Genomic DNA, 24,199 nt, shown 5'->3' on the forward strand with positions numbered 1-24,199 from the left:
CCGAGATCAAGTTGAATACTATTAGACATCTCAGGGGTTTCAAAGTCCTATTTATAAAAACATCATAATATGTTATAATAAAATCAATGCACCACCTGAGAAATGTAGCAGTTGATTAAAAAAAAAAGAAAGGTTGTCTAAATATGAAGATGTGTGCTCCCTAACACTAGTACAGGACATTTACCCCAAACGTTTGGGGTATGCATTAAATTGATCAAAAGTGACAAAAGATTTAGGTTTCAAATAAATGCTGTTCCTTTGAACTTTAATTTATTAAAGAATCCTGAAAAATATAACACTGTTTGCACAAAAATATCAAATCAGCATATTAAAATGATTAACACTGGAAACTGGAGAAATGGCTGTTGTAAATCACCTCTGCCATCACAGGAATAAATTTAATTTAAAATATATTAAAATAAAATACAGTTCTTTTAATTTGTAATAATATTTCATGTTTGACAGTATTTTTGATCAGATATAAAGACAGATTTGGACAGTATAAAATAATAAAAAAAAAGGATGAGGCATTAAAAAGTTGCTTGATATGAATATAATTCTATGTATATCCTAAACAAGGCTGGTTTGACCATAGAATAAATAATGTAACATTTAATAAGATGTTGTACAGCTGATTTTTTTAACACTATGTTGCTACTTCAGGATTTTTGTATTTAAAACGAATGACTAGGCACATCATCTTGCACAACTTGCAAGATGGAAACAAATATTATAGAAAATATATAAGACAAGTACCTAAAGAAAAGAAAAGCAAATTAAAGTATTCTCACAGTATTAATGGTTTGCAATGCATGCCTGTAGAGTAGCGTACATCTGTGTTTTAGTAGTCACTCACATAAGCATTTTTGCTGATATTATGCTAAGTAATAAATGTACCATTGCTCTTTTTGTCTGAACTCTCAGGAAAAATGCTCTTTGCATTTCTTTTTTTAGTCAGCTTGCTTTCATCGATCATAGTAGTTCTCTCATCAGTTGGCAAAGCAATGTATGGTTGGTTCCACGTTCTGTTTTGAGAGCCAAGATGCAGAAATAAAGGTAGAGAGTCCAGCTTAAAGTTTATGTCCTTGAACGCATGGAGAAGAAAAATTCCAATGATGATGGTTAGAAAGCCGCTAACAGTTCCAGCAGCCCCGTCGGCAGACATCCGAAGCCACTCTTTAAACAAGATGGCTGAACAAGCCATGACAGATGTGGTGAAGAATACATAATAAATAGGTGTAACTATAGAAGTGTTGAAGATGTCAAGGGCTTTATTAAGGTAGCTTATCTGGATACTGATGCAGATCACAAGGCATATGAGAAGGGCCCAGAACAGCGGCTCTTTCAGAACGGCCATTCCAGCGAACAGCTCTTTGATCCCAATGCCAAGGCCTTTCACACAGGACACAGACAATGAACCAATCACAGAGCAGATGAGGATGTATACCAGCACATTTTTCTGACCATAGCGTGGTGCGACAAAGAAGATCAGGGCCAGACTGCTGACGACAATGCAGACAGCAAAAGCAATGAATCCTGTGATACATGCAAGAGAGACGACTATAATGAAAAGCAGCCCAGAGCTCACAGTATGTCTAGTGTGTTTGTAAATTAGGTAGAAGAATACCTGGGTCTTTGAGTTTCTCTGCCATTGCAGTCAAAGAGGCAACTTCTTCCTCTTGCGGAGCATGGAGCACCATAACAGTGGAACCGAAGATGCACAGCAAACAGCCAATTTTGCCGTGGATATTGAGCCGCTCACTCAGGAAGTATGATGAAAGCACAGCACTAATGACAAAAAAAAAATTTAGACAAAGAATTTATTTAATTGATCGAAAGTGACAGTAAAGACATTTATAACGTAACAAAAGATTGCTATTTCTCATAAATCCTGCTATTTTTAACTTTCTATTTAAATCCTGAATATGACATTTTCCACAAAAATATCACACTTCAACAATGATAAGACATATTTCTTGAGAACCAAATCATTGTATTTGAATGATTCTAAATGATCATGCAACATTGATGCTGGAGTAATGGCTGTAGAATATTTAGCTTTTCCATCAAAGGAATAAATTATATTTAAAAAAATAGAAAACATTCATTTTGAATTGTTATAATATTTGTGACCCTTGTCCACAAAACCAGTCATAAGTGGCACAAGTATACTTGTAACAATAGCCAACAATACACTGTATAGGTCAAAATTTCCTACAATAAATAGTACATCAAAACATCAATATAAGTCAGTTTAAAAAAAAACTGGCCCTGATTTTGTGATCCATGGTCACATTTCAAATAAGAAACACCAAACATTTAAGTGCTGTTGTGAGTAAATTTACCTGACCAAAACGCTCAATGCTCCCAGGGGTGTTACTAATGTGGCAGGAGCAAATGCATAAGCTGCAAAATTTGCTGCTTCACCTATTCCCACTAAAAATAAAACACACGACAAGACAAAAGATTGTGATGAGAGTGTCCATACTTACATTTGTATGTGTGAATGGCAAAAGCGTACTCATGTAAACATACACATTTAACTAATGTTGATATTCTGGTTATGCCTTGTAATTCAGCCCTGCTGATGACAAATAAATACATAAAATGATAATGTCATACTTAATATAAGTCCAGACCACCACAACCATTCTTTCAGGTACGCATATCCACCTTGACCTGAATAACGAAGTGAACAGACCTCATTAGACAGCACAAGAAAAATCCAGTGGGAATGTCAAAGGCATAAAAAGGAAAACAATGCAAATCAAATACTGCCTAATAATATATTGTGCTATGATAGGTTACTCTGCAAATTTTATTGACCCACCTGCTCTAGTAGAGCCCTTTTTGGCAAGTCGTAGGAGGCCTTTCTTTTTCAATATAAAGCTGCCACCAATGAAGATAGTCGAGCTCACAGCGAGTGCCAAACCAATGTAGAAGTCAGAGCGGTTTGCAGCATCCATCTGAACAGTTAGAAGTTCATCAGACATTAAAGTTACAGAAGTGGTTATGTCTAAGAACCTAGTAAGCTATCTACATAGACGGCATTTTGGAGCATTGTAAGCACAGCTGAGCAAGCTTACAGTTCCCCAACATAATGTCTATGTAGGCAGCACAATGACTTAACAGCCACACACTAGAAAAGGAAGCTAGTCAGATCATGTGATTCACGCCTGCTTTTCACATCACCAGTTCTTCAAAACAATAAAACATTATATTTTACTTTATACTGTTTATCTATCTGCCCTATGCATTTATGACTACAGGAAATGGACAATCACAGCATTTCCAAACAAGGAAAACTACTTTTATTTTAGAATGATTTAAGTAGATTTTGAATGTCTCACTAAACTTTTGAGTATTTTGTGCTAGCAGGCAGTGACGTTTCATGTTTCGGCGCTTATTTATATGAACATTTAAGACTACACTTGAAACACTGTAGAAATATGAATAAGTGTTAAACTGACTAACCTTGCATGCGAATCGTCCATCGGTGGCGTTCTAGTCTCGTGCGAATAAACTTCCTGTTGAAGTGACTGGAACGCGGGTTGCCAGATACTCTTGATTAACTTCACAAATAGTCTGAACATTTTGTTGGTATTGATCTGAACGGAATTTGGCGAGATTGTATAAACCGTGACATTTTGTGTCAGATGTTTTCTTTCGAATCCCCGCAGGTATATACACATTAATATCAAGTGTTTCATCAATTGTTCCACTGTCATAAATCTGCAGTTGGTATTTTGATGATAAAATATAAATAAATGTATTTGTGAAACATGGAAATCTGTGTCAAGGTAAGTTTGGACCAGGACAGGAAACTATTTTAGACTCTTTTTTTTTAAACATTTTTAACTTTTAATCCAAATTATGTTTTTTAAAGCATGACAGGCACTTAAAAGAACTGCCACTGTTCATTAAACAAGTGTTTATTGACATTAATGGTGACAAATGCATGTCATTTCAAATAGCATTAAAAGAGTGTTACAAAAATTAGTGGAGGCAGAGGAATATTGGAAACTGTTCTCATTTTATTCAATAAACAGCCAGATGATAAAGACAAAGTGTAGTCTTTAATTAAATAGCCATCAGATTTCAACCACAGAAGAGAATGTGAAAAAAAAAAAAAGTATTTACACATCAAGACTGGAAGATTTATTCTAGATCGTACTTTGTTTTACTAAAGTTTACTTGTTTATATACATTTCTTTTGTATACAAATACACAGCCAAATCAATAAAAATCAATACACAGTCATTATTTATATGTACTTATACATTACAGTCATGAATTTTTATTTGTATTGTTGTTGCTGCTGGTTATTATTAATATATATATATATATATATATATATATATATATATATATATATATATATATATATATATATATGTGTGTGTGTGTGTGTGTGTGTGTGTGTGTTAAAGAGTAGCTTTTGATTTAGATATGAAACTTCATAAAATGCCAAAGCTTTGAGGACAATGCAAGGAAAGACCGCAATGTTACATGAGAAATCACATTCCAGTATCCTTTTTAGAAGTGTCTAATTCTGAATTCACATTATTGGGTTCCTTAGATTAAAGAAATTACAGAGGTTATTCAAGACTGACAAAAATAATGATTCTTGATATTCCATAGACAAGATTGCATATGATGGACTGTATCCTTAACGTCCAAGGGTGCTCATAGTTATGTGTATTTTATTACATATTGAAAAGCAAATCCTTAATGATTGTGACAAGATCGCTGAATGTGGGCCGCTCATCTGGTCTCTACAAAAAGAGAGAGAGAGAGAGAGAGAGAGAGAGAGAGAGAGAGATTTACTTGAATTACTTGACTTTTGTCATGTTTACATTGCATGATCTGCTAACTGTTTTGATTCACAAAATGTTTTCACTTAGTATAAACCGTGTACCTCATGCCAACAAATGTTCATAATGGAATAAACTTTGTCATTGGCCAACTGTGGGCGATAAAGCCGATGACCTGCAGTAATTTTCTCGACTATCTCTGTGTTGTTCCACCGATCGTATGGCATTTTGCCCAAAGTGTACACCTCCCACATTAAAACACCTGTCAGACAATTAATACAAGAGAAAATTAAACCATGATTTTTGAACCATTATTCTGCTGGAAATGCAGTGGTTTCGCACCAAATGCCCAGATATCTGACTTGCTGCTGAACCTGCAGTAAAGCAGGACTTCAGGAGGCGACCAGCGCACTGGAAACTTTGAACCTGCAGAGCTGGTGTATTCATCATCCAGAACATATCTGTAAGAAAAGCAGTAATTTTTATATAGAAAGTCAGTATGGATAATTTCACTCAAATTGTGTCCTGTTCCATGCATAAAATTACCTGGACAATCCAAAATCAGTCACTTTAATGGTTCCGTTTGAGTCTACTAAACAGTTCCTGGCAGCCTATGAGAAGAAAAAAATCATTTTAGACATTTTAATGGTAAAATGGGTCTTCCAGGTGAAAAGGAACATTATTGTGTCACACAAACCAGGTCTCTGTGGATGTACTGATTGATCTCTAAGTAGGACATGCCCTCGCTGACATCTTTACACATCTCAAGGAGCAAAATACTCGAGGGGTGCTGCAGAACATCCTGTAAGTAACTCAGCAGACATCCATTGGCAAGATATTCTGTGACTATGTAGATGGGTCGCTGTTTTGTGCAGACGCCATAGAGCTGAACCAGGTTTTCATGACACAGTTTCCTAGAGTTATACAGCACAAAATGATAAGATTATATACATAATCATGGTTAAAACAGATCAAAAATACTGTAAAACAGATTAATATTATGAAATATTACTACAATTTAACTTTTTATTGTTTTAATACTATTTAAAAATAAAATGTATTCCTGTGGTGTCAAGGCATTACTACAGTCTTCAGTGTCACACGATCCTGCAGAAGTCTTATGAATCATTGTAATAATGTGGAGCCCAAAAACATTTCTTCACATTATCAGTCTTGAAAACAATTGTGCCACTCAATTTTGTGGAAACCATTTTTATCAGGATATTTTGGTGAATATAAAGTTGAAAAGATCAGCAAAATTTTTTGTTTGTTTAACAACAGTGTAAACTTACATCATGACCTTGGCTTCCTCAATGAAGTCATCCTCTGACATTGAGCCCTCTTTGACCATTTTGATGGCCACATCATGACGGCCTTGCCATTTTCCATACTTTACCACTCCAAACTGACCGTTGCCAAGTTCTCTGATAAATGTAAGCTGACGGGGATCAATCTCCCAACCTCCTGATAATGAAAAGTAGGAGATGAGGGCAATATTAGCACATAGTTTTAATCAAACCCATAGTGAGAACTGTCAGAGCCATACAGCCAAGACTTTACATTTTTACAATTATGCATTTGGCAGATGTGTTTATCACAAAACAACTTACATTACATTCAAGCTATGTATTTTATCAGTTCATGCATTCCCTAGGAATCAATCCCAGTGCAATGCTCTAACAAATATTAACTTACCATAACCCAGACCAGCAGTGCAGGGAGCACTCTGAGCTCGATTTGACACAATGTATTTTAGTCTGCTTACCAGACCTGAAACAGACATATTTGCATTGATTAAATACTTTCACACCGGTCATTTGTCATTGTGTAGTTAAAGTTAAATTTACCTGCTGCATTATGCTGGTGGTAATTAACAAGTTCTGGGATAGTGCTGAAGTTGTGCTTCTCTGCTAAATAGAACTGGCCTTCTGCGGTGACGCATATGTTGTAGTGTCTGCAGCTTCCAACAGTCTCTCTGGAGAGAAACAAGAAATACAATTCTCACAGTTACTTGGGAATCAAGTCAAATCCTTAATTTTCTTACAAAAAATCTTGAGAGATGAACCGCACAGTCCCGTGACAATTTAAACAGTGGGAAACCTGACCTATGATAGGAGTTTTGCATTGAGATTTACATCTCTCTTTCATAGGGTCAGTTTTCCACTTTCATTTTGATAAGTTAACTGTGAAACAAATGTGTAGCTTAATCAAACTTACCCGCCAGCCTTGGTAAATACAGAGACAGTGTATTTTCCAGTGAATTTGCCAGAGTCTCTCACCAAAAAACCACCATCTTTATTCTGTTTTTTTTTTAAAGACAACATTTCAGAATATAAATTAAACAAATACATAGAGTGAATTCAGCTCAGTAGTGCCACCTTATAGAGTTTATATACAGATTTCCTTATACAGTATATTTATTCAGATAAATCAACCCTTTTTTTGCCACCACAGCTCTACTTACTTCTGTTTTCAGCAAATTTTCTGCCTGGCTACGGTTGATGTTCTTGCAGTACCAACTAGGAGACAGAAAATCTGTTCAAATGTGGCTGGACCGAGTTTACAAGGTTTAAAAGTGTTCATCTTTTCAAACTAGCATAGATGGACAGAAGTTGTCTATGTTCTTGAAAGTTTACTTACTCATATTTCTCCAATCCATTTAAGGCCTGGGCGATGTAGTTACTTGGGATGTATCCTTCATTTCTGTAAACGGTGGAGAAGATCAGTAAAGCTTTTCATATTAGAAAAAAACACAGCCCTGATTGCACAGCTAGTTCCACCTGACTACCTTTCGCCCACAGCCTCTAAAAGTTTTCCCAGATATGTATATTTTAATTTAAATAATTTGACAGGTGTCTATGTTTTTATCAAATACATTCTCCACTAGCAGATTCATACTATATATCTGTTCTTTTGTATACAACAGTTAAATCAATGATTACTAATCATAAACTTAATCATGGTCTCTTACCCATATGTATCTCTAGCTTTAAACCAATTGGGATCATTGATTTCTAAGAGTGTGTACTCTTCATCCTTTCTCAGCTCTAAGTCCTGGGGAGTCATAGGTAAATATTCATATTCAGCTACAACAGTCATGCCCACACTGAAGCCTGGGGTGGACACGGGGGGCTGGGGGGGCAGAGGCCTGGGCGGCTTTTCCTAAGGAAGTAGCATAGATCAGCTCTCAAGTGTAAATCTGAAGATATGTGATGAATACATCGTCAATGATTGGATAAATGGGTAACAGACCTCCTCTGGTGTTGGTGGGAGAGGCTTCCTGGAATCACGATTCTTCGAACCCCTTTTGAGAAACCCTTTGAAGAATTGTAAAAGATATATTGACATGCATTGAAAAAATACAAATGATTAATATTGCACCATACTTAAAAGGACAGTTCACCAATTTAGGCTTTAAATGCATAAATACCACTGATCTATATTATAGATCAGTGATAAATACTCAAATTAAATGATCTACTTAGCAGACAGAGCAGTAGTTACCTTGGAATAAAAACTTTACATGCGACATTATCTAATATACTCAGCACAGCATTGTCTTTTAATTTCAATCTTTCTGAAAATCCTGCAACCAATGTGCATTACAAATAAAGTTCATCCACTCTTTCCTAATAATGGCATCAGAAGGAAGGCAATGCAATTTTTCCACAATTTGGCACTGCAGAGCATCTTGTTGTCTTCGGAGCGTCTTTATCATTTGGTTTCTGCGTAGATCTGCATTCGCTTCAGCGACGTAGAAGCATGAGTTGATCTTCTTTTGTGGAGGCAGTGTTAATCCACACTATTCTGTCGTAGAGTGGTACATTACACAAGCTGCTGTTTTTGCAGACCGGCTTCAATATAAGCTGTTTTTTAGACTAACAAGTTTTGAGTTCTGAAACTTACTGGGTGTTTTTATAGCACAATGACCTCTTTCGTGTCCAAATGTTTCTAAGTTCATGACACATTTAAAAGGCATAAAAGCAACCCAATAACTGGCCTTAAAAGGATATTTCATCCAAAAATAAGAAATCTGTCATACTCATGCAAAACCTCTATGACCTTATTTCTTTAGAAGAGCACACACAGACACACACACATTTGTTTCTGTGAATTATGGGGACTTTCCATAGACTTCTATTACTTTAATACTGGCCAAATGATATTTTTTATCCTCTCACCGAAACCCTAAACCTACCCCTTACAGAAAACCTGTTTGCATTGTTACACTTTCAGATAAACATCATTTTACACACATACACACAAGAAAGAAAGAAAAACAAAAACACAACACAACACAAAACACAAGTCATACAGCTTTGTAATGACATGAGGGTGAGTAAATCAATATTTTTTTTTTCTTTTTTTTGTGAAAAGATCCCTTTAAGTACATATTAAACAACAGGCCTACTAAACAAGCAAAAACGTGGTAACATACTTTTTACACAATACTAATACCTAAACACATAAAGTGCATCTTAAGCTGCATTTTACATATCGGTGTAGTCATAACTACCGATTTAAGTCTTACAGATAGTTAACAGCACTATGTTTTGATTAACGAAAAAAGAACGATTCATCATAGTCATTGGATCAGGAAATTGGACTATGCAAATTGTAGTGTCATTTTGTTGGAGTCGCTAAAAAGAAGCGACACGTAAGTGTCATTTCAGCTCACTAGAGGCATGCATTTGGAAATTAAACTGGATTCGCTAGTTTTTGATTCACTAAGAATAGCCAGCTTGTAAGAGTTATTCATGTTGAATCAGACTACAGTGGTCATGCTTAGAAGTTTTGCATTGTACTGTACATTGAGTATTGCAGGAAACGATATGTTAGTACGACATTTCAGAAAAATCGAGCCTTGAGAATGGAAACGAATGAAACCTAATTTATTTTCAACACTTTTGTATAATGTTAACAGACCTCCATTTTTGGTCTCCAGCACCCTGCAGCCCATTGCCTGCTTCATCTCTTGCTGGCAACACTTCCATGTGCCATCCTCCCAGAAGCACGGGTGATACTTCTGTGTGAGGTCCTTGTTGAATCGCACCACTTAAAGACAGGTACATTGGAAGTCATTTACATTGAATCAACACAGGGTTTTGCATAGGACTTGTTTGCTGTGTTACGGGAAACACTCATACTTTTCTTCTTATCTTTTCTATAATGTAGCCCACATAAAGGTGGCTTGCTGATTTGAATATAGTTTGTGATAATGACTTAAACACATACTGACCTTTTTTTAACTCATTTATCCAATGCTTTCGAATTTGATCGGACTTAGCAAATACATAAAGAGGACCTTCGTCATAGATTATCTGAGAGAGAGAGAGAAGAAAAAAAGCATCACAATACAAAGTTATATATGACTTGGGCTGATAGATGAATCAACTGTTTTAATTTCAAAATAATCTACTATTGCCAAATGTTTCCTCTTTCTTTTGAAGTTTCATTTACTGGACAGTTTATTGCACTCAGTTTACATTTTTTAAGGTTTCCAATTATTTGTACATATTACCATCGCAAGTTATGTTTTTAAAAGATATATAAATACATATAGCACATGATCTATGATCATGAAGAGTTAATCTCTTGAGAAACTGAAAACCACAAAGTTTAGCTGTTTGACACGTTCATTTCCTGGCACCCTTTCTTTTTGTCAGTTGTCTTGAGGATAGAAAATGCACTTTTTTGTGCTTAATTTGCTTAAGCTATGTACAAAGCTTGTATATGCCTGAAAGTTTTACAATGTCAGCACCTGTTGAGTTTTGTTGTTCCTCTGATTTTAGACAGATTTTTAGAAGAGGAAAGGTTTCACTTCTGCTCCGTTACTCTCAGCCTGTTATCATGGTTGAAAGCTTGAGCTGTGTTTTTTCTTGCACTCTGTCAGCCCAATGAGACATTTCTACTAGCCTGAGTGATCATGTTAGCCTATACTTTTTTTTTAATGACGTCTAGAAACATTTAAAAGAAGATCCGATTAATGTGAATCTTTTCATTAGTCTTCTCCACTAAATATCACCCTCTTATTTACCTTGCGCAATGTTACAACAGAAAGCCTGTCACTCATTCAGTACTAATCATGACGGAAATACTGTTGACAAGAACCAAGAACAAGGCAATATGCGTGATTTGCAATGCTCAGGTAAAATTCTACAGTAATTCTTATTATCTACGGACGCATTTGACATCATGCATAAAGGCGTTGTTTACACAAGTGCGGATGAGGCTTGTGGTGTTTTCAGCCTCTGTCATCTCACTATGTTGATATGAATACATGAATATCATCTCCAGCTGCTCTGAGAGTCACTTCATTAGCATTTTACCGTTTAATTTGACAAAACTACCGTCATAACACATACACAGCAGCTGCAAGCTCCTCACGGCAACCCGTCAAAATAAAAGTTTAGTTTAACATGAAGAAACTCAAAAATATATTATTATTTAGCAGTCTTAAGACTCAATGTAACAACAATGCTACTACTACTACTAATAATAAATATTAATAAATATTTTATATCTAAAAAAATGTATAATAAAAATTTTATATATTTTGCAGCACTTTGTTTGCCAAAAATAAAAGGGTTTTTCATTTCAGTAGGACAAATTAAATTGTTTTATGCCTTTATCTGATTATCAGAAAATAAATTAAGAAGAACATTTTATATGGCCATATTATTGTTTAAAAAAGGACCCTATACAAAAAAAGAAGAAAAAAGAAAAAAGGTTTAAAATACAGACCTGTGGCTCTTAATTTCTTTTTATAAATTCACCATTTGTAAACTGATGTTTACTGTTATTTATATATATATATTTTTAAATATCAATAGCTTTTGTATTAAAACTATATTCACTGAATGTAGTCAAACATTTAAAAAAAAAATTGATAATCGAACCAAGAGTCGAATAAAATCGAATCGAATCGGGACATCTGAATCGATACCCAGCCCTACAGCTAATGCTGAAACTTTAATTACATTAGATACAGCGACACAGACTTCACTTAAACATCACTTCAGCTCAACTTGAAAACTAAGACATGGTGATGTACAATATATTAATGAGGGAAGTGGAAGTAACAAGATTACTGTAAATACTGTACACAAAGAATGCATTAGAAGTTGTCTAGTAACGTAAAAAAAATCAAAGTTGTGTTCCCACTAAAGTAGGTGACAAGTATGATTTTTAATGTATTATTCTTTGCTGAGACCCACCTGAAATGGAAAGAGTCGATCAGGAGGTGCGCTGTCTTCTGGTAAAACCACCTCCACACATTTGATCTTTTCAATGTCCACATAACCTTTCAGGCCTTTCCTCTTCTAAAGAGTCAGAAGAAGAGGATTATGTTATAAAAAAATAACATAAAAAGCACAAAAATACTGGGACCTGTAACAGTGGTTTAAAAATATTAAAGTAATGATGTAGAAGAACTAGCAACAGATCTTTTCTTCATATTGTGATGTTCATCTGAATAAGGTGGATTTTTGGTAAAAAAAAAAAAAACTAGAACAAGGACTTTGTTCTATCTATCAGGTGTTATTTCAGACCTGAAGGTGAACTTGCGGTCGATTGTAAGAACGTAAGGAAAGGGTTTAAGTAGATGAAATGATTACAGAAAAAAAGTCTGTCATTTTCACCAGAAGAATGAATTCTTACATTTTGATTGAAAATTAAAAGCAAAAAATAAAAAATAAAAATAAACACATGATGGACTAATTGTTTAGAATAAGATCAATTAGATGCATTTAGAAAACAAACTGAATATCCAATTTATGTTGACTTTAATAAATGCCTACATCAAAATCAAATCAGAATTATTTTCCAAACATATGGTTATACTCCTAAAATGAAAATTCTGAAATTCATACATACCGCTTTTTCTGCGTCATAGTCGTAGTAGGATATCTTATCCTGAGTGAGTACAAACAGCCTTTCTTTGAAGTTTAAAGGTGAGGTCTTCTTTTTCTGCTGCGACCGTTTTATAAAAATCTCTTCAAGAATGATGTCTGGCATGTTGAGAACTGATGTGAACTTGGGGGAAAACAGAAAAACTGTTATGTTTAATTTTGTTAGTTAAATTTGATTGATGGGTAACTCTATATTGGTTATATTGGTAACTCTGTATTGGCTACCGTATTTTCCGGACTATACGTCGCTTTTTTTTTCATAGTTTGGCTGGTCCTGCGAATTATAGTCAGGTGCGACTTATCAAAATTAATTTGACATGAACCAAGAGTAATGAACCGAGAGAAAACATTACCATCTACAGCCGCCAGAGGGCGCTCTATGCTGCTCAGTGCTCCTGTAGCCTACCACTGAGCAGCATAGAGCGCCCTCTCGCGGCTGTAGATGGTAATGTTTTCTCTTGGTTCTTGGTTCTAAATAAATGCGACTTATAGTCTAGTGTGACATATTTATGTTTTTTTTCCTCATCATGACGTATTTTTGGTATATTGGTCTTTTAAATATGGATATCCTCTACATGTTTCTAAAGAATGCTGAAGGGAACTTTTTATGTTTTTATGTCCCCTGCAGTTAAACCTCTCTGTATCCCAATGTTAAAATCTTATGCTACGTTTTAGTTTTCCAATGGGACTGTTCTGGTCTTATGCTGAAGATGGATCCTGGTGGCTGTGCCCGATTAGGAATGGTTTGCATGGGTCCTCCTGTCAGTGTCAATGACATCCTTTGTTGCTAATATTTCCTCCTGTAGATCATCTGTTTCCTTTGAACACTTCTTCCTGGTCTGTTCTAAGCCATGAACCCACAACCTCTCTTCTTTTTTCACTGCATATCTGCATCTCACCATGTATCTTCACTATCTACAAACCAAAACTGAACGTTCACATCCTTCTCCTCAAAAGGCCTGCGTCTTAGTTTAATGCAAAAGCAAGAGGTCCTATGAACAGTATGTTTATTCAGCATTGATACTGTATGTTAAAATATATACAAAAGAGTTTATTTGCAAAAACAGATAATTGAGTTTTTAACAATTTTTAAAAAAATCATGTTTTATTCTGTAAATTGTTTTTTAACCTAATCTGCAGTTTGATTGAGATTAATTGAAATCCACAATAAAAAATGTAAATACATTTTTTGAATTGAGTTCTCTGTTTTTGCAAATGAACTCTTTAATACAAAACAAAACCTCACATAATTTTTGGACAAACATCTCAACATTAAACAACATCATAATGGCCTTACTGGTTGTGAAAAAATGTGATGAGGAAAAAGCATTTGTTAATCATTTAATGAACACGTTCATGAACATTTAGTTTTGCTCTACAATATCTAAGCTAATGTAACTTCACATATTTACATGAAGCTGTAAAGATTAGCCTACTAGGCAGTCTGCTTTTATATCTTCTTAATATACAAATATCCTTTTTTGTATTTTTGCATTAAAATTTACTCTGGCATTGGCTAAATTTACCTGTATCTCAGTGTCCTTTAAAACATCATCTCAGTTAGTTCTGTTCCTCATTACTTTCAGTGCCTCCGCACTAAGCTTCTCTCGCGTAATCGTTAAACGCTGAGTCGTCTGTGTTCTGTGGTAGAGAAACTTAACTGCTTATTTTAAACACCATGCAAGCATTTCCTGGTTTCTTCTTCTGCCACCAACACCGCCTTTTAACACCTTCAGAAGCTTGTCACAAAAACTTAGAGGTGAAAACTGTGTAAAATATGAACATTACTGACACTTTATGTTTGAGTTGACACTCTCTATTCTTTGACTATAACCATCCAGTCCTGTATTAAATGCACAGCTGGATGATATAAGTGTGGATTTGGTGTTGGTTTGACAGTTCAGGACTGCAGCGCACATGTATTGGCTTTAGCAACCTTGTATACCATGAAAGCTCGACAGCTTTTTCAAAGGGCAATGACTTATAAGACTTGACACAGGGAAGTTGCATCAATGTTGCTCTGTGATACAGAGGAAGGGGAAACAGTTCGTATCGGCATCAGTAAGCAGTACGAGTCAGATAATAACTGTTAAGCTTGTCTCTGTTTCACATCAGGGGTTTTTTTTTTTCTCAGGCAGATGTCACACAAATGTAACCAATAATAGTTTGTTGATTTACCAAATACTGCCTTAATGAAGACCAGAACTTCCTATGTTACTAAGTGGCAGGGCAGGTAGGCCTTTATAGGCCAGATAGTCAAATGTTTTAGAAAAGTTGCTTATTTGACTCTTCTGTGTTCTTTGAGAGTGATATTGAGCAACAGGAACCTTCTAGAGTGACCTGTGTCGGTAAGGTTCCTGAATGATAAGTATGTGAGTATCACTCATGTTCGGAAGGAGGCAAATGATAGTCTGCCACATTAGACCACAATTTATCTACACCGCTGTGGTTCTATACCAGTGAAACGTATTTTGCTTATTCACTTGGCTAATTTAAACTCAAATGCAAAAGTGCAAATATATATTGCAGTATTACATAAGCAGTGTTATGATTGGTGTTTTCAATTGTACCCTACTGAAGAGGTTTAACAAAAGAAAATCTATAATAATTTAAACTTTAGCAAAAAAAAAAAAAAGGACAAAGCCTACTAAATGTCACAGATGATGATGATATGACAATCTCACAGTAAATGCTAATCAATGGAATTTCATTTTGCATGATATCCACCAAAATTGACTCTATTCATTGTGTGAGGTGGAAATGCAAAGCACTTTTTTTCTGATTGTATCTGTCATTAGCCTTATTAACATAATGTCCACAAAGGTGTATAAGTGTACTGACATTTGTTTAAATGTTTATATGATTATAAAGTGCTAAAACAGAAATATAAACACCATAAACACTTAAGAGGACAGTTCCCTAAAATAATTAGAATAATTATTGATAAAATACATTTTTAGTGGCAAGATTCCTAAATTTTCCCTATATATCTTCTCTTAGGCTGCATTGCTAAAACCTTATTGTACTTTTCGTTATCATTTATTTATTCACAGTCACTTTGGATAAAATAATCTACTACATTAAGAACTATAAATGAAAAGAATCATGGTTTAAATAGCTGTATTTTTTAGCTTTTTTTTGTTTACCTAACCAAAATAACCCAACTGCAGGTTGATTGAGATTAATAGGAATGCACAATGAAAAAACATGATTTTTATTAAAAAATGGAGTTTGCAAATGAACTCTTCGTATACAAATGACGCTTATTAATAATACTATCAACCCAACAATACTGTTTTCAAACCGCTGTGGTATTGTCTGCGGATCTGTTTTTACAAAATGCATTGACATTATTGAGTAACACAGTAAAAGTAAAGTGTGAAGTAGACTAACCAGTGGAGTAGAGTATTTTCATGTGCAAATAATCTCTGTAAACTCATTTCATTATTAATACATATAATCTCTTATTCTATGAGGTAAACTGTTTCCCAGGACAAGCCACTTATTTCTCCCTTCTATAAGCCAGATATGTATGCAGGATCCATCTAATTCAGTATAACTATGTTGAGTTGTATACAATGTATTAACAAGCAGATAAAGTGGAATGTCACTGTAGTAAGTCATTTTCTTATTTTAGTTATGCATTCTTATTTTTATACATATATATTTTATGTTATTATTAATATATTGTTGTGTATCCTGTGGTGTTCCTGTAAATAGTATTGCAAAATATAATAAAATTGAATAGAAAATGTAGGCACGTTGATTTACTTGTATGACCATGAAGCAGCATGGCTAAACAGTAAAACTGGCCAAATAGAATTTGTACAGACTAGAGACAAGATCTTAAATGGATCAGTTAAGACATTTTAAGACACTATCATGGGGTGTGTATCTGTTACATTGTTAAAATCTCTATATAGCATGTTGCTATCTGTTAATTAACTGGAATTGTTTGCTTTGGCTAGTCACTTTATATCTATCAAGTAACAGCATTACTCTATGTCACAGCTAATGGCAAATTACACAATCTTAGTGCTTGACAGAGGAACTCCAGTCTTAAGTTATTAAAGAAATCTATGAAATCTTACCTGAGCTCTGTTTTTTCCACTGTGACCAGGCACCGGGATAAAACCAGTCAGACTGAGTTCAGGCTATAAAACTGGACAGTGAATGTGATCAACAGTGGACAAGACTCCACCCAGCCACAGGACTCTTGTTACTCAGTTCCCCTTTTGCTTCCTGCTCATTTTCATACTGTCGCTCATGCAGGGCTACTGCTAATAGTTTCTTGCAATCTGATAATACTCACATACACTGCATGAAACTGACCGGTATGCTCCTTTGATAAACTGTTTGAGAAGGCTGAATGTGGTTGATTCAAATAATTCATTCCAAAGCCTGCTTGACTCCTTTGATATGACCATTACAGATGGTTTCTCAGTTGTTATAGCACCATATAAACCTACAAAATGATACATAAAATGTGTATAGTTTGGATGTGATCTGTGTTGTTACCAATAAGTTCAGTTAATTTACCTTGTCAAAGGGTTGATTTTAGTGAACACCATATTCATGCTGTCATGTCAATAACTACATAAAATATGTAAAATGATGCTGCAATTCAATCATAAAAACCACCAGATGCTGCAATTCATACATGTGTGGATGAAGAGAATGAACCCACTGACCCACTATGAAAATGAGTCATGTGCCTCCAAAACACATGGTGGCGCTATTACAATGTACTCATGAACTATAGCAATGACTTTTATTTGTAAAAAGTTACATTTTGTGTATATTCATATTTGTTATGTTTATGAAGAAACTCGTTTTTTTTAAGTCATTGGGCTATTTATAGAAATGTTATGATTACATGTTTTGTACTGTATGATTTTGTATCACAATTAACATGCCGTTTCCAACACGATACAAAATTTATTATAATTTGACATTTACTGGTACAAAAAAATCTTGTTGTTGGTCAACTTTTGGTTTAGGCCAATCTGAAAAGAGTTGTAAGAACAGGAGAAAGAGACTAAAGAGATATATGAAATAAAGCTTCACCAGCATATTGATTCATATATTGAACATAAAGTGCCCATCGCTTTATAGTAATGCAAAAAAGTAACACTGAAGCTTACAGAAACACTTTTATTGATTTTAGATATTCATTACAGAACAAGACAAATGATCTGTAAAATCCCTGAGGGTCTTTATGTATGTTAAAATAAGAATTTAATTGGCAATGAAACCTTTAAACACATTTTAAGTCTTCACTGTGAAGTGGAACAGATTATCCATGAATGTGATAAGGTTTTGTAGTACAGTACATCTGTAGAAAATTGAAAACATAGGTAAAACAGGTGCGTATAAAGTATAAACTCAACATTTCTTAGAGTTAAAGTGCTTTGTGAATGTTTTATGCACAGTAAAATGATACATTACTACAACTGAATTTTGATTCCTTAATGTGCACTTTTTAAATAGATTCTAAAGCAATATTCAAAAGGGGGAAACATCAGGAAGTTTAACTCGATTGCATTAGTGCAATGATACATTTCCCATTTCTTTGGAAAGTTTTGCTTTCCAAGTCATGTCACAGGGTGTCATGAGGATTGCTTTTGATAGGGGTGACAGTGAGAAGTGTTGTGCCTGTGGGATTGACTTGGACCATCACCTCTGAAATGAGATTCTGGACACCTATTTCCCGGTACACAGGCAGGATCTGTGTTACGTTGCACTTCGGATCACAGAGCTGCCAACTAGGCAGCGTCGCTAAGGAAATGATGAATCTGCGTGGACCGCCAATCTCCTGTCTATTCATCACTGCCACGGCCAGCCTGTTGCCTGACAAGGGTCGCTCCCACACCTCAAAACTGTCACCCTGTGAACAAGATAAATGTATTCCAGCTCGCTGACAGATACCGTAATGAAACAAAGGATAGGTTAAGACCGTCATTTGACACTAAAGTGGGCTAAGATACTTTACTTTTAATGTAAGATGGCCCTGCTTGCCCAGAGGGTCCTGGCTGATGGCAATGATCTGTTTGTTCTGCAGAAGTTCTTTGGCTTTGGGACAAATGTTTCGCAGGTCGTTGGACATCAGAAGTGGGGCAGCCATGATAGCCCACAAGGCCATCTGAGTCTGCTGCTGATCGTGGCTCAGGCCGAAGTTCCCTATGACCAGCTTGAGACATCATAACCACAAATAAGATATGATCATAATTTCACATTAAGCTTATTTTAAATGACCCAGCGTGAACTTGTGATTTCAGAGTAAAATAATCAGATGAGATGTTTCATACCATATCAGGGTCATTCCATCCACCTGGTCCTGCCACAGGGACCAAGATCTTCTGCTGATCAGCTGTCCAGTCCAAGATGCTCTTCACACTGGTCCACTGGTCATAAACATCTCCATAGTTACGCCAGTGGTTACAGGTCTTGCTAATTGCCTCATAGTCAGGCTGGAATATAAGATACACAGAACTATTTTTAACTGAGCAATATTTAAGAAGATTTGATAAAGAATTCGATTTCAAAGTATAGTACACCCAAACATGAACATTCTGTCATTATTTACTCACACTTATGTCATTTAAAAACCGTTTGACTTTCTGTCTTCTGCTGAACACCAAAAAAGATATTTCGAAGAATGTTGGTCACTAAACAACAGCAGTTCCCAATGACTTTCATTGTATTGACCAAACTACAATGCAGGTTATTGTCAGGTTACAAACATTCTTCAAAATATATTTGTTGTCTTTAAGTGTCAATGTTTTGATGCAGAGTATTATTAACAGAAACGGAAAAAAGGAAATGAAAAGAAAGGAGAAGAAAAAGACAAAATAAATGACAAAAACTAAATATCTTCTTTTCAGCAGAAAAAAGTCATACAGATTTTGACAAACATTAGGCTGAGTAAACAATACTTTTTTTTTCATTTTTAGATGAACTATCCCTTTAAGATAGCAATGAAATAAAAGTGAAAAATAACTTGCTGCACCTTTAATTAAAAAAATCTCCATGTGTCTCACCTGTTGGTGTTGCCACTCATATAATGGCCATTCACAGGAGTAAACAATACTTCTGCCTGTCTGGTTTAGAGCTCTCGACATGTTCATATAACCTGGGAAACATCAAAACAGTGTAAAGCATTTCTTAGCAAAACTCTGAAATTTATCAGCATACTGCTCAGACTTGCATATCAACCTACCTTCTCCTAGCTGATGCCAGTCAGGCATGAAGCATCCGTCGAATTTTAACAGATCCACACCCCAGTCTGCAAAGGTTTTAGCATCAATGTCATAGTAGCCCAAAGTCCCAGGGTAGCCTGCACATGTCTTTGTGCCAACATCTGCATATATCCCCAGCTTCAGGCCTTTGGCATGGACCTTAGAACACAATAAAGCATTAATATTCATTGCAAATTATCTAACATGAGGTCAGAATGTCGTTTTATTGTGATATCATTCAGACAGCAGTAGGGGGCGATATATAACTGACAAAAAAATTTGGAGCAGCCAAGCTATGGCAGATTGCTAAAGGACAACAAAAGATCAATTCTCAGTATTGTTAGTGCGTAAAAGTTAAGTGTGTGCTAATTCACCTTTGAAATTACATTTATGTGGACATGAAGACACTTTTGTTAATTGGATCAAATTCTGAATGTACTGTACATAATGGTTTTTTTTTTTCGGTATTGAACAAAGTGATTATATAAAATAGTACACAATGATTATGATATAAAATTACTCCTCCATAATTAATCAATTTTTTTTTTTTATATATTTATTAAATTATTTTTGATCAAATTAAATTATTATAATAATTATTTTAATGACCATTTAAAATATTTACCAAATAATAAGCAGAATATCCATTATAGCTTTGTGTGAGGACTACATGAAATATTTTATTTTCCGCTTAATATCATAAGGTGTACAACGTGAGATAAGGGCAGAATTGATTTGACAGAATTGTTTTGGAGAAGCATCCTTTCAATTCTAGGCAATGCCGCATGTGAGCCAGATGCATGTTTTCTCTTCTAGCCTTTCATGAGACCAATAGATACCTACATAATCTGCTAGTTTTTTGATTCCACTGGGAAACCTCTTGGGGTCGGCCTGCAGACGCCCCTGGGCGTCCCTCTCGTGCGAGGGCCAGCAATCATCAATGCACACAAACTCATATCCAGCATCCTTCCATCCTTCTTTCACCATCACATCTGCCATCTCCATGAACAGCTCCTCTCTGCCAAGACACACAAGAGCATGAGGAACAAGGCATCATGGCCAAACATCTGCACACTGTACGGGATGGGTTCTCACGAGTTTGAAAGTGTGAAAAACAGCATCTGTTTTAAACAGTACCATATGAGACCTATAAACACCCTTGTCCTTCACCCTTTGTGCACAGGATGAGAAGATATCTATGATGAGATCTTTCATCACATGCTGTAGCAGTCACCCATGTGACATAAGTATTCAGGTATATCATTTTCTTCTTCCTCATTCTCTAAATCAACATGCAGGCTTAATTCTATCAATGTATCCATGACAATATCAGTTCTTGTAACTATAAATTGATTTCATTATATATATATATATATATATATATATATATATATATATATATATAAATATATATATATATATACACACACACACACACATTTGACCCTTTTTTAGTTTGGAGTGACTATGTTGCTTATACATTCATTTATTAAAAAAAAAAAAATCCATCTACAATACTGCCTATTTATCTACTAATTCTGTACTAATTCTGCTCTTTTCATTCGTTTTACATACCATGTTAGCCTAACATGACTGATACAGAAAGATTTCCATATTAATATATAGATCATAAATTAGAAAAACATTCTGTCAAAAATATGGTGTTACTATGACACTTTTCAATGATAAGCAGCCAAAACTGAACTAATTTCTAATATCGCACATCTCCATTATGATTTGTTTAGTAAAACATTGACAGTCACCTAATACAGTTCTGCGGATCCGCGTCACAGTCGGTGTTGCACATGAATCTCTCCCAGTGCAGCCAGCCCATGGTGGGAGTTAAAGCTAGCCCGTTATCCAGCGCCGGAGCTGGGACTAATAAAGACGCAAGCCCGATTAAAACTATATTTAAGACACTCATGTTTGTGCCGATGAATGACTGAATCTAGAGCAACAAGTTGTTTCACTTCCGTGTTCACAGCGTCAGTCAGGTGCAAACATGCACGCGCCTCGATCAGTGACGTCACACGTACGCTCCAGTCAAAACAATCATAAGCGTATGTATGATTTTGTTGGCTTTATTTCTTGGCGCTTTTTTGATGTTAACTGTGTTTTGTATGGTACATACAAGGAGAAACTTAAATGCTCAAGAAGACCAAGGAGTGTAATGCATTTAGTTTCTTCTAGTTGTCTTTAAACTGTGTAAATTAATGTCAATGTGTCCTTGTGTGTTGAGTTGTTGTGACGCTAATAGAAAACATTTTAGGTATGGATTTTATTTTGGATTTTGTTGTGGAAAACACATTTATTTGTTCTAAAAATGTATTACTAAGCACTCCCAAATTACTATGTGGGGCCAGATGAAGTGTTACGACCCTTCCCACCATGTTAGTAATTATATTTTTTGATTTGGTTGATGGTGGTTCTGTCATTTAACATCCATGAACATGATAACAAAATTCTTAGAAAGACATGACATTGTACTTAGGGTGGAGATTAAGTATGATTTTGGCATCATCCCTGAAGTTCATTTCTAATTGGTTGAACTGGTGATGCTACAACTTACTCCTTGTCACAACACCAATTTTTTATTTTTTTAGTTAGGCTACTGCATTTTATGTCAGGCATGGGTGTTAGGAAGAAATATAGATTGTAATGCTGTTCACTCTCAGATTCATTAAGTCTTCTACACACTGCACTATTTCCGGCTGTCCCAGACAAAAGACATTGTGAAACAATCGTGGCGATTTCTGGGATTGTGGCTACTAATTGGTGCTCCTATGTCGTACAGTGAGTGAGGTTCAAAGACGGCCGTTGTCATAATCTTGCAACCAAAGAGAGTCTATGATTATTTTCTGACAGTTTCAGAAATCCAGCATGATCATCGCACGGTATGTTTGCTTCTACGACCCACGTTTACTGACAGTAAAATGGGACATGAAATGGTGTTGATCAACTTAAAACTGCTTACCTCAAACTCTTAAGGTAACATGTGTACGTAGTCTGTGAGTCGTGTCATCATTGTATAGTCTGCATACATGTTGCACCCAAGTTTATAAGATCCATGTCACACAGCGTGATTTGCAATGATCTTATAGGATTGCTTAAATAAGAAGGCTTTACACTTCCTGGTATAACGCTTGTGCTTTTGTTGAGTGCGTTGGACAGCAATAGCAGTAAGAGTGTTTGCTGAACACGCTTCATATTTGTTAATTAATTTCCCAGCTATCAATTTACTTGAATTGATTCAATGTATTCAGATCTACTTTTTCTATCAAATAAAAATCTCTTGCAAAACGCACTTGGCAGAGCATCTGTGAACAATTTATCACACACTTCATAATCTGGCACTACTTTTATATGCTATTCTGTATTTCTCTGCTGTCTATGCCTGAAAATGGACTGTTTTGGGGAAACAAAGTCTGACCTTTTTTCCAAATGTCAAGAGTTTGGTTAACTGTAATATCAACCTAAATGTTGTTCCAAGGAGGGCAGGCATGGTAAAAACAATTTATCACTTACAGTAATTCTATCAAAGCAATGGTGTAAAGGCCTCAAAATGTCAGAGTTCAGTTTTTCTTGGGCTTCTTGATGGATGGACCAGTCACTTGGTCTGGTATCAAAACTGGTTTCAGTAGTTTGGCAGCATCCGGTTTCACAGCAGAGATAAATTCTCCAATTTTTTGATGTTTGTTTCATTGCATTGAAGGAACTGTCCAACTCAGCTGTGTTTTCAAAGGATGGATTGTAGAGGCCCACAGCCCACTCATTTCTTCCTGGGGCACAAATGCCTATCCATCACTTTCTGTTTTGCCACAGTGCCATTTAATTGAACGGGTTGTCACCTCTGGCTTATGTATAGACATGTTATGAAATAATGGTTAAAAACGGACTGGAGTAAGGGAGGTATTGGTGGGAGGCTTCCCAGTGCTGTTTTATTGTAGTTTGTAAGATCTGACTTATCAGGACCTTTTGATAAAACAGCTTGCCCTCGCTTTAGCAGATGAAATTTATTTTATTTATTTTATTTAAGGGTTGAAAGCACTGGAAATTCCCTAAATAACTTTTCACAGGCCTTTCCTGTTCTTTGTGAATGTGTAATATTTCATTGCCTGCTAAGCCATTAGTCTGGATGGAGCTGGTTGTACCAAACTAAAATTGGAAGGTGGTTGCAACATCACCCCCCTCCTTAGTGCTCCTCTCCTTTATGAAGATGCCTGTCAAATGTGCAACT

The 24,199-nt window shown here is 35.5% G+C and overlaps 3 protein-coding genes across 4 annotated transcripts; all 3 read right to left on the reverse strand.

Moving 5' to 3' along the window:
- Nucleotides 1–194: 194 nt before the first annotated feature.
- On the reverse strand, nucleotides 195–3,566 carry zgc:101583 (uncharacterized protein LOC494104 homolog). Its single transcript, XM_059515849.1, has 6 exons — nucleotides 3,475–3,566; nucleotides 2,831–2,966; nucleotides 2,623–2,679; nucleotides 2,346–2,436; nucleotides 1,628–1,788; nucleotides 195–1,536 (listed from the first exon to the last, which is right to left on the reverse strand). Exons 2-6 carry the CDS (start codon nucleotides 2,964–2,966, stop codon nucleotides 881–883), a joined length of 1,101 nt encoding a protein of 366 aa, XP_059371832.1. The 5' UTR covers nucleotides 3,475–3,566; the 3' UTR covers nucleotides 195–880.
- Nucleotides 3,567–4,016: 450 nt separating this feature from the next.
- On the reverse strand, nucleotides 4,017–16,947 carry LOC132109620 (tyrosine-protein kinase BTK-like). 2 transcript variants are annotated; one of them, XM_059515853.1, is made up of 19 exons: nucleotides 16,816–16,911; nucleotides 14,251–14,365; nucleotides 12,690–12,848; nucleotides 12,032–12,136; nucleotides 10,054–10,135; nucleotides 9,741–9,869; nucleotides 8,067–8,131; nucleotides 7,786–7,976; nucleotides 7,455–7,517; nucleotides 7,279–7,333; nucleotides 7,032–7,114; nucleotides 6,662–6,789; nucleotides 6,510–6,584; nucleotides 6,107–6,278; nucleotides 5,512–5,728; nucleotides 5,361–5,425; nucleotides 5,157–5,275; nucleotides 4,919–5,076; nucleotides 4,017–4,775 (listed from the first exon to the last, which is right to left on the reverse strand). In XM_059515853.1, the coding sequence occupies exons 3-19, from the start codon at nucleotides 12,828–12,830 to the stop codon at nucleotides 4,707–4,709; spliced, it is 1,917 nt and encodes a 638-aa protein (XP_059371836.1). In that variant the 5' UTR covers nucleotides 12,831–12,848; nucleotides 14,251–14,365; nucleotides 16,816–16,911; the 3' UTR covers nucleotides 4,017–4,706. The 2 variants fall into 2 exon arrangements, with proteins under 2 accessions (XP_059371836.1, XP_059371837.1); XM_059515854.1 differs by lacking the exon at nucleotides 14,251–14,365 and having other exon boundaries at nucleotides 16,816–16,947.
- Nucleotides 16,948–17,864: 917 nt separating this feature from the next.
- On the reverse strand, nucleotides 17,865–21,996 carry gla (galactosidase, alpha). Its single transcript, XM_059515855.1, has 7 exons — nucleotides 21,726–21,996; nucleotides 20,806–20,980; nucleotides 19,944–20,121; nucleotides 19,765–19,856; nucleotides 19,033–19,194; nucleotides 18,717–18,914; nucleotides 17,865–18,611 (listed from the first exon to the last, which is right to left on the reverse strand). Exons 1-7 carry the CDS (start codon nucleotides 21,884–21,886, stop codon nucleotides 18,324–18,326), a joined length of 1,254 nt encoding a protein of 417 aa, XP_059371838.1. The 5' UTR covers nucleotides 21,887–21,996; the 3' UTR covers nucleotides 17,865–18,323.
- Between the last annotated feature and the right edge of the window lie 2,203 nt (nucleotides 21,997–24,199).

Source organism: Carassius carassius, chromosome 29 (assembly GCF_963082965.1).
Source record: "Carassius carassius chromosome 29, fCarCar2.1, whole genome shotgun sequence".
NCBI classification, from domain to species: Eukaryota; Metazoa; Chordata; class Actinopteri; order Cypriniformes; family Cyprinidae; genus Carassius; species Carassius carassius.

What these genes read in the sequence shown, in the direction of transcription:
- LOC132109620 (XM_059515854.1), bottom strand. Translation starts at nt 12,830, where the DNA reads ATGCCAGACATCATTCTTGAAGAGATTTTTATAAAACGGTCGCAGCAG. An exon ending in TCCCACCAACACCAGAGGAG is followed by an intron (nt 7,977 to 8,066) that starts GTCTGTTACCCA and finishes CTACTTCCTTAG; the next exon opens with GAAAAGCCGCCCAGGCCTCT. An exon ending in ACTGATTTTGGATTGTCCAG is followed by an intron (nt 5,276 to 5,360) that starts GTAATTTTATGC and finishes CTTTTCTTACAG; the next exon opens with ATATGTTCTGGATGATGAAT.
- gla (XM_059515855.1), bottom strand. Translation starts at nt 21,886, where the DNA reads ATGAGTGTCTTAAATATAGTTTTAATCGGGCTTGCGTCTTTATTAGTC. An exon ending in GATCCGCAGAACTGTATTAG is followed by an intron (nt 20,981 to 21,725) that starts GTGACTGTCAAT and finishes GTGTCTTGGCAG; the next exon opens with AGAGGAGCTGTTCATGGAGA. An exon ending in AGGGCCATCTTACATTAAAA is followed by an intron (nt 18,612 to 18,716) that starts GTAAAGTATCTT and finishes TCTTGTTCACAG; the next exon opens with GGTGACAGTTTTGAGGTGTG.
- zgc:101583 (XM_059515849.1), bottom strand. Translation starts at nt 2,966, where the DNA reads ATGGATGCTGCAAACCGCTCTGACTTCTACATTGGTTTGGCACTCGCT. An exon ending in GTGGTCTGGACTTATATTAA is followed by an intron (nt 2,437 to 2,622) that starts GTATGACATTAT and finishes TTTTATTTTTAG; the next exon opens with TGGGAATAGGTGAAGCAGCA. An exon ending in GCATTGAGCGTTTTGGTCAG is followed by an intron (nt 1,789 to 2,345) that starts GTAAATTTACTC and finishes TTTTGTCATTAG; the next exon opens with TGCTGTGCTTTCATCATACT.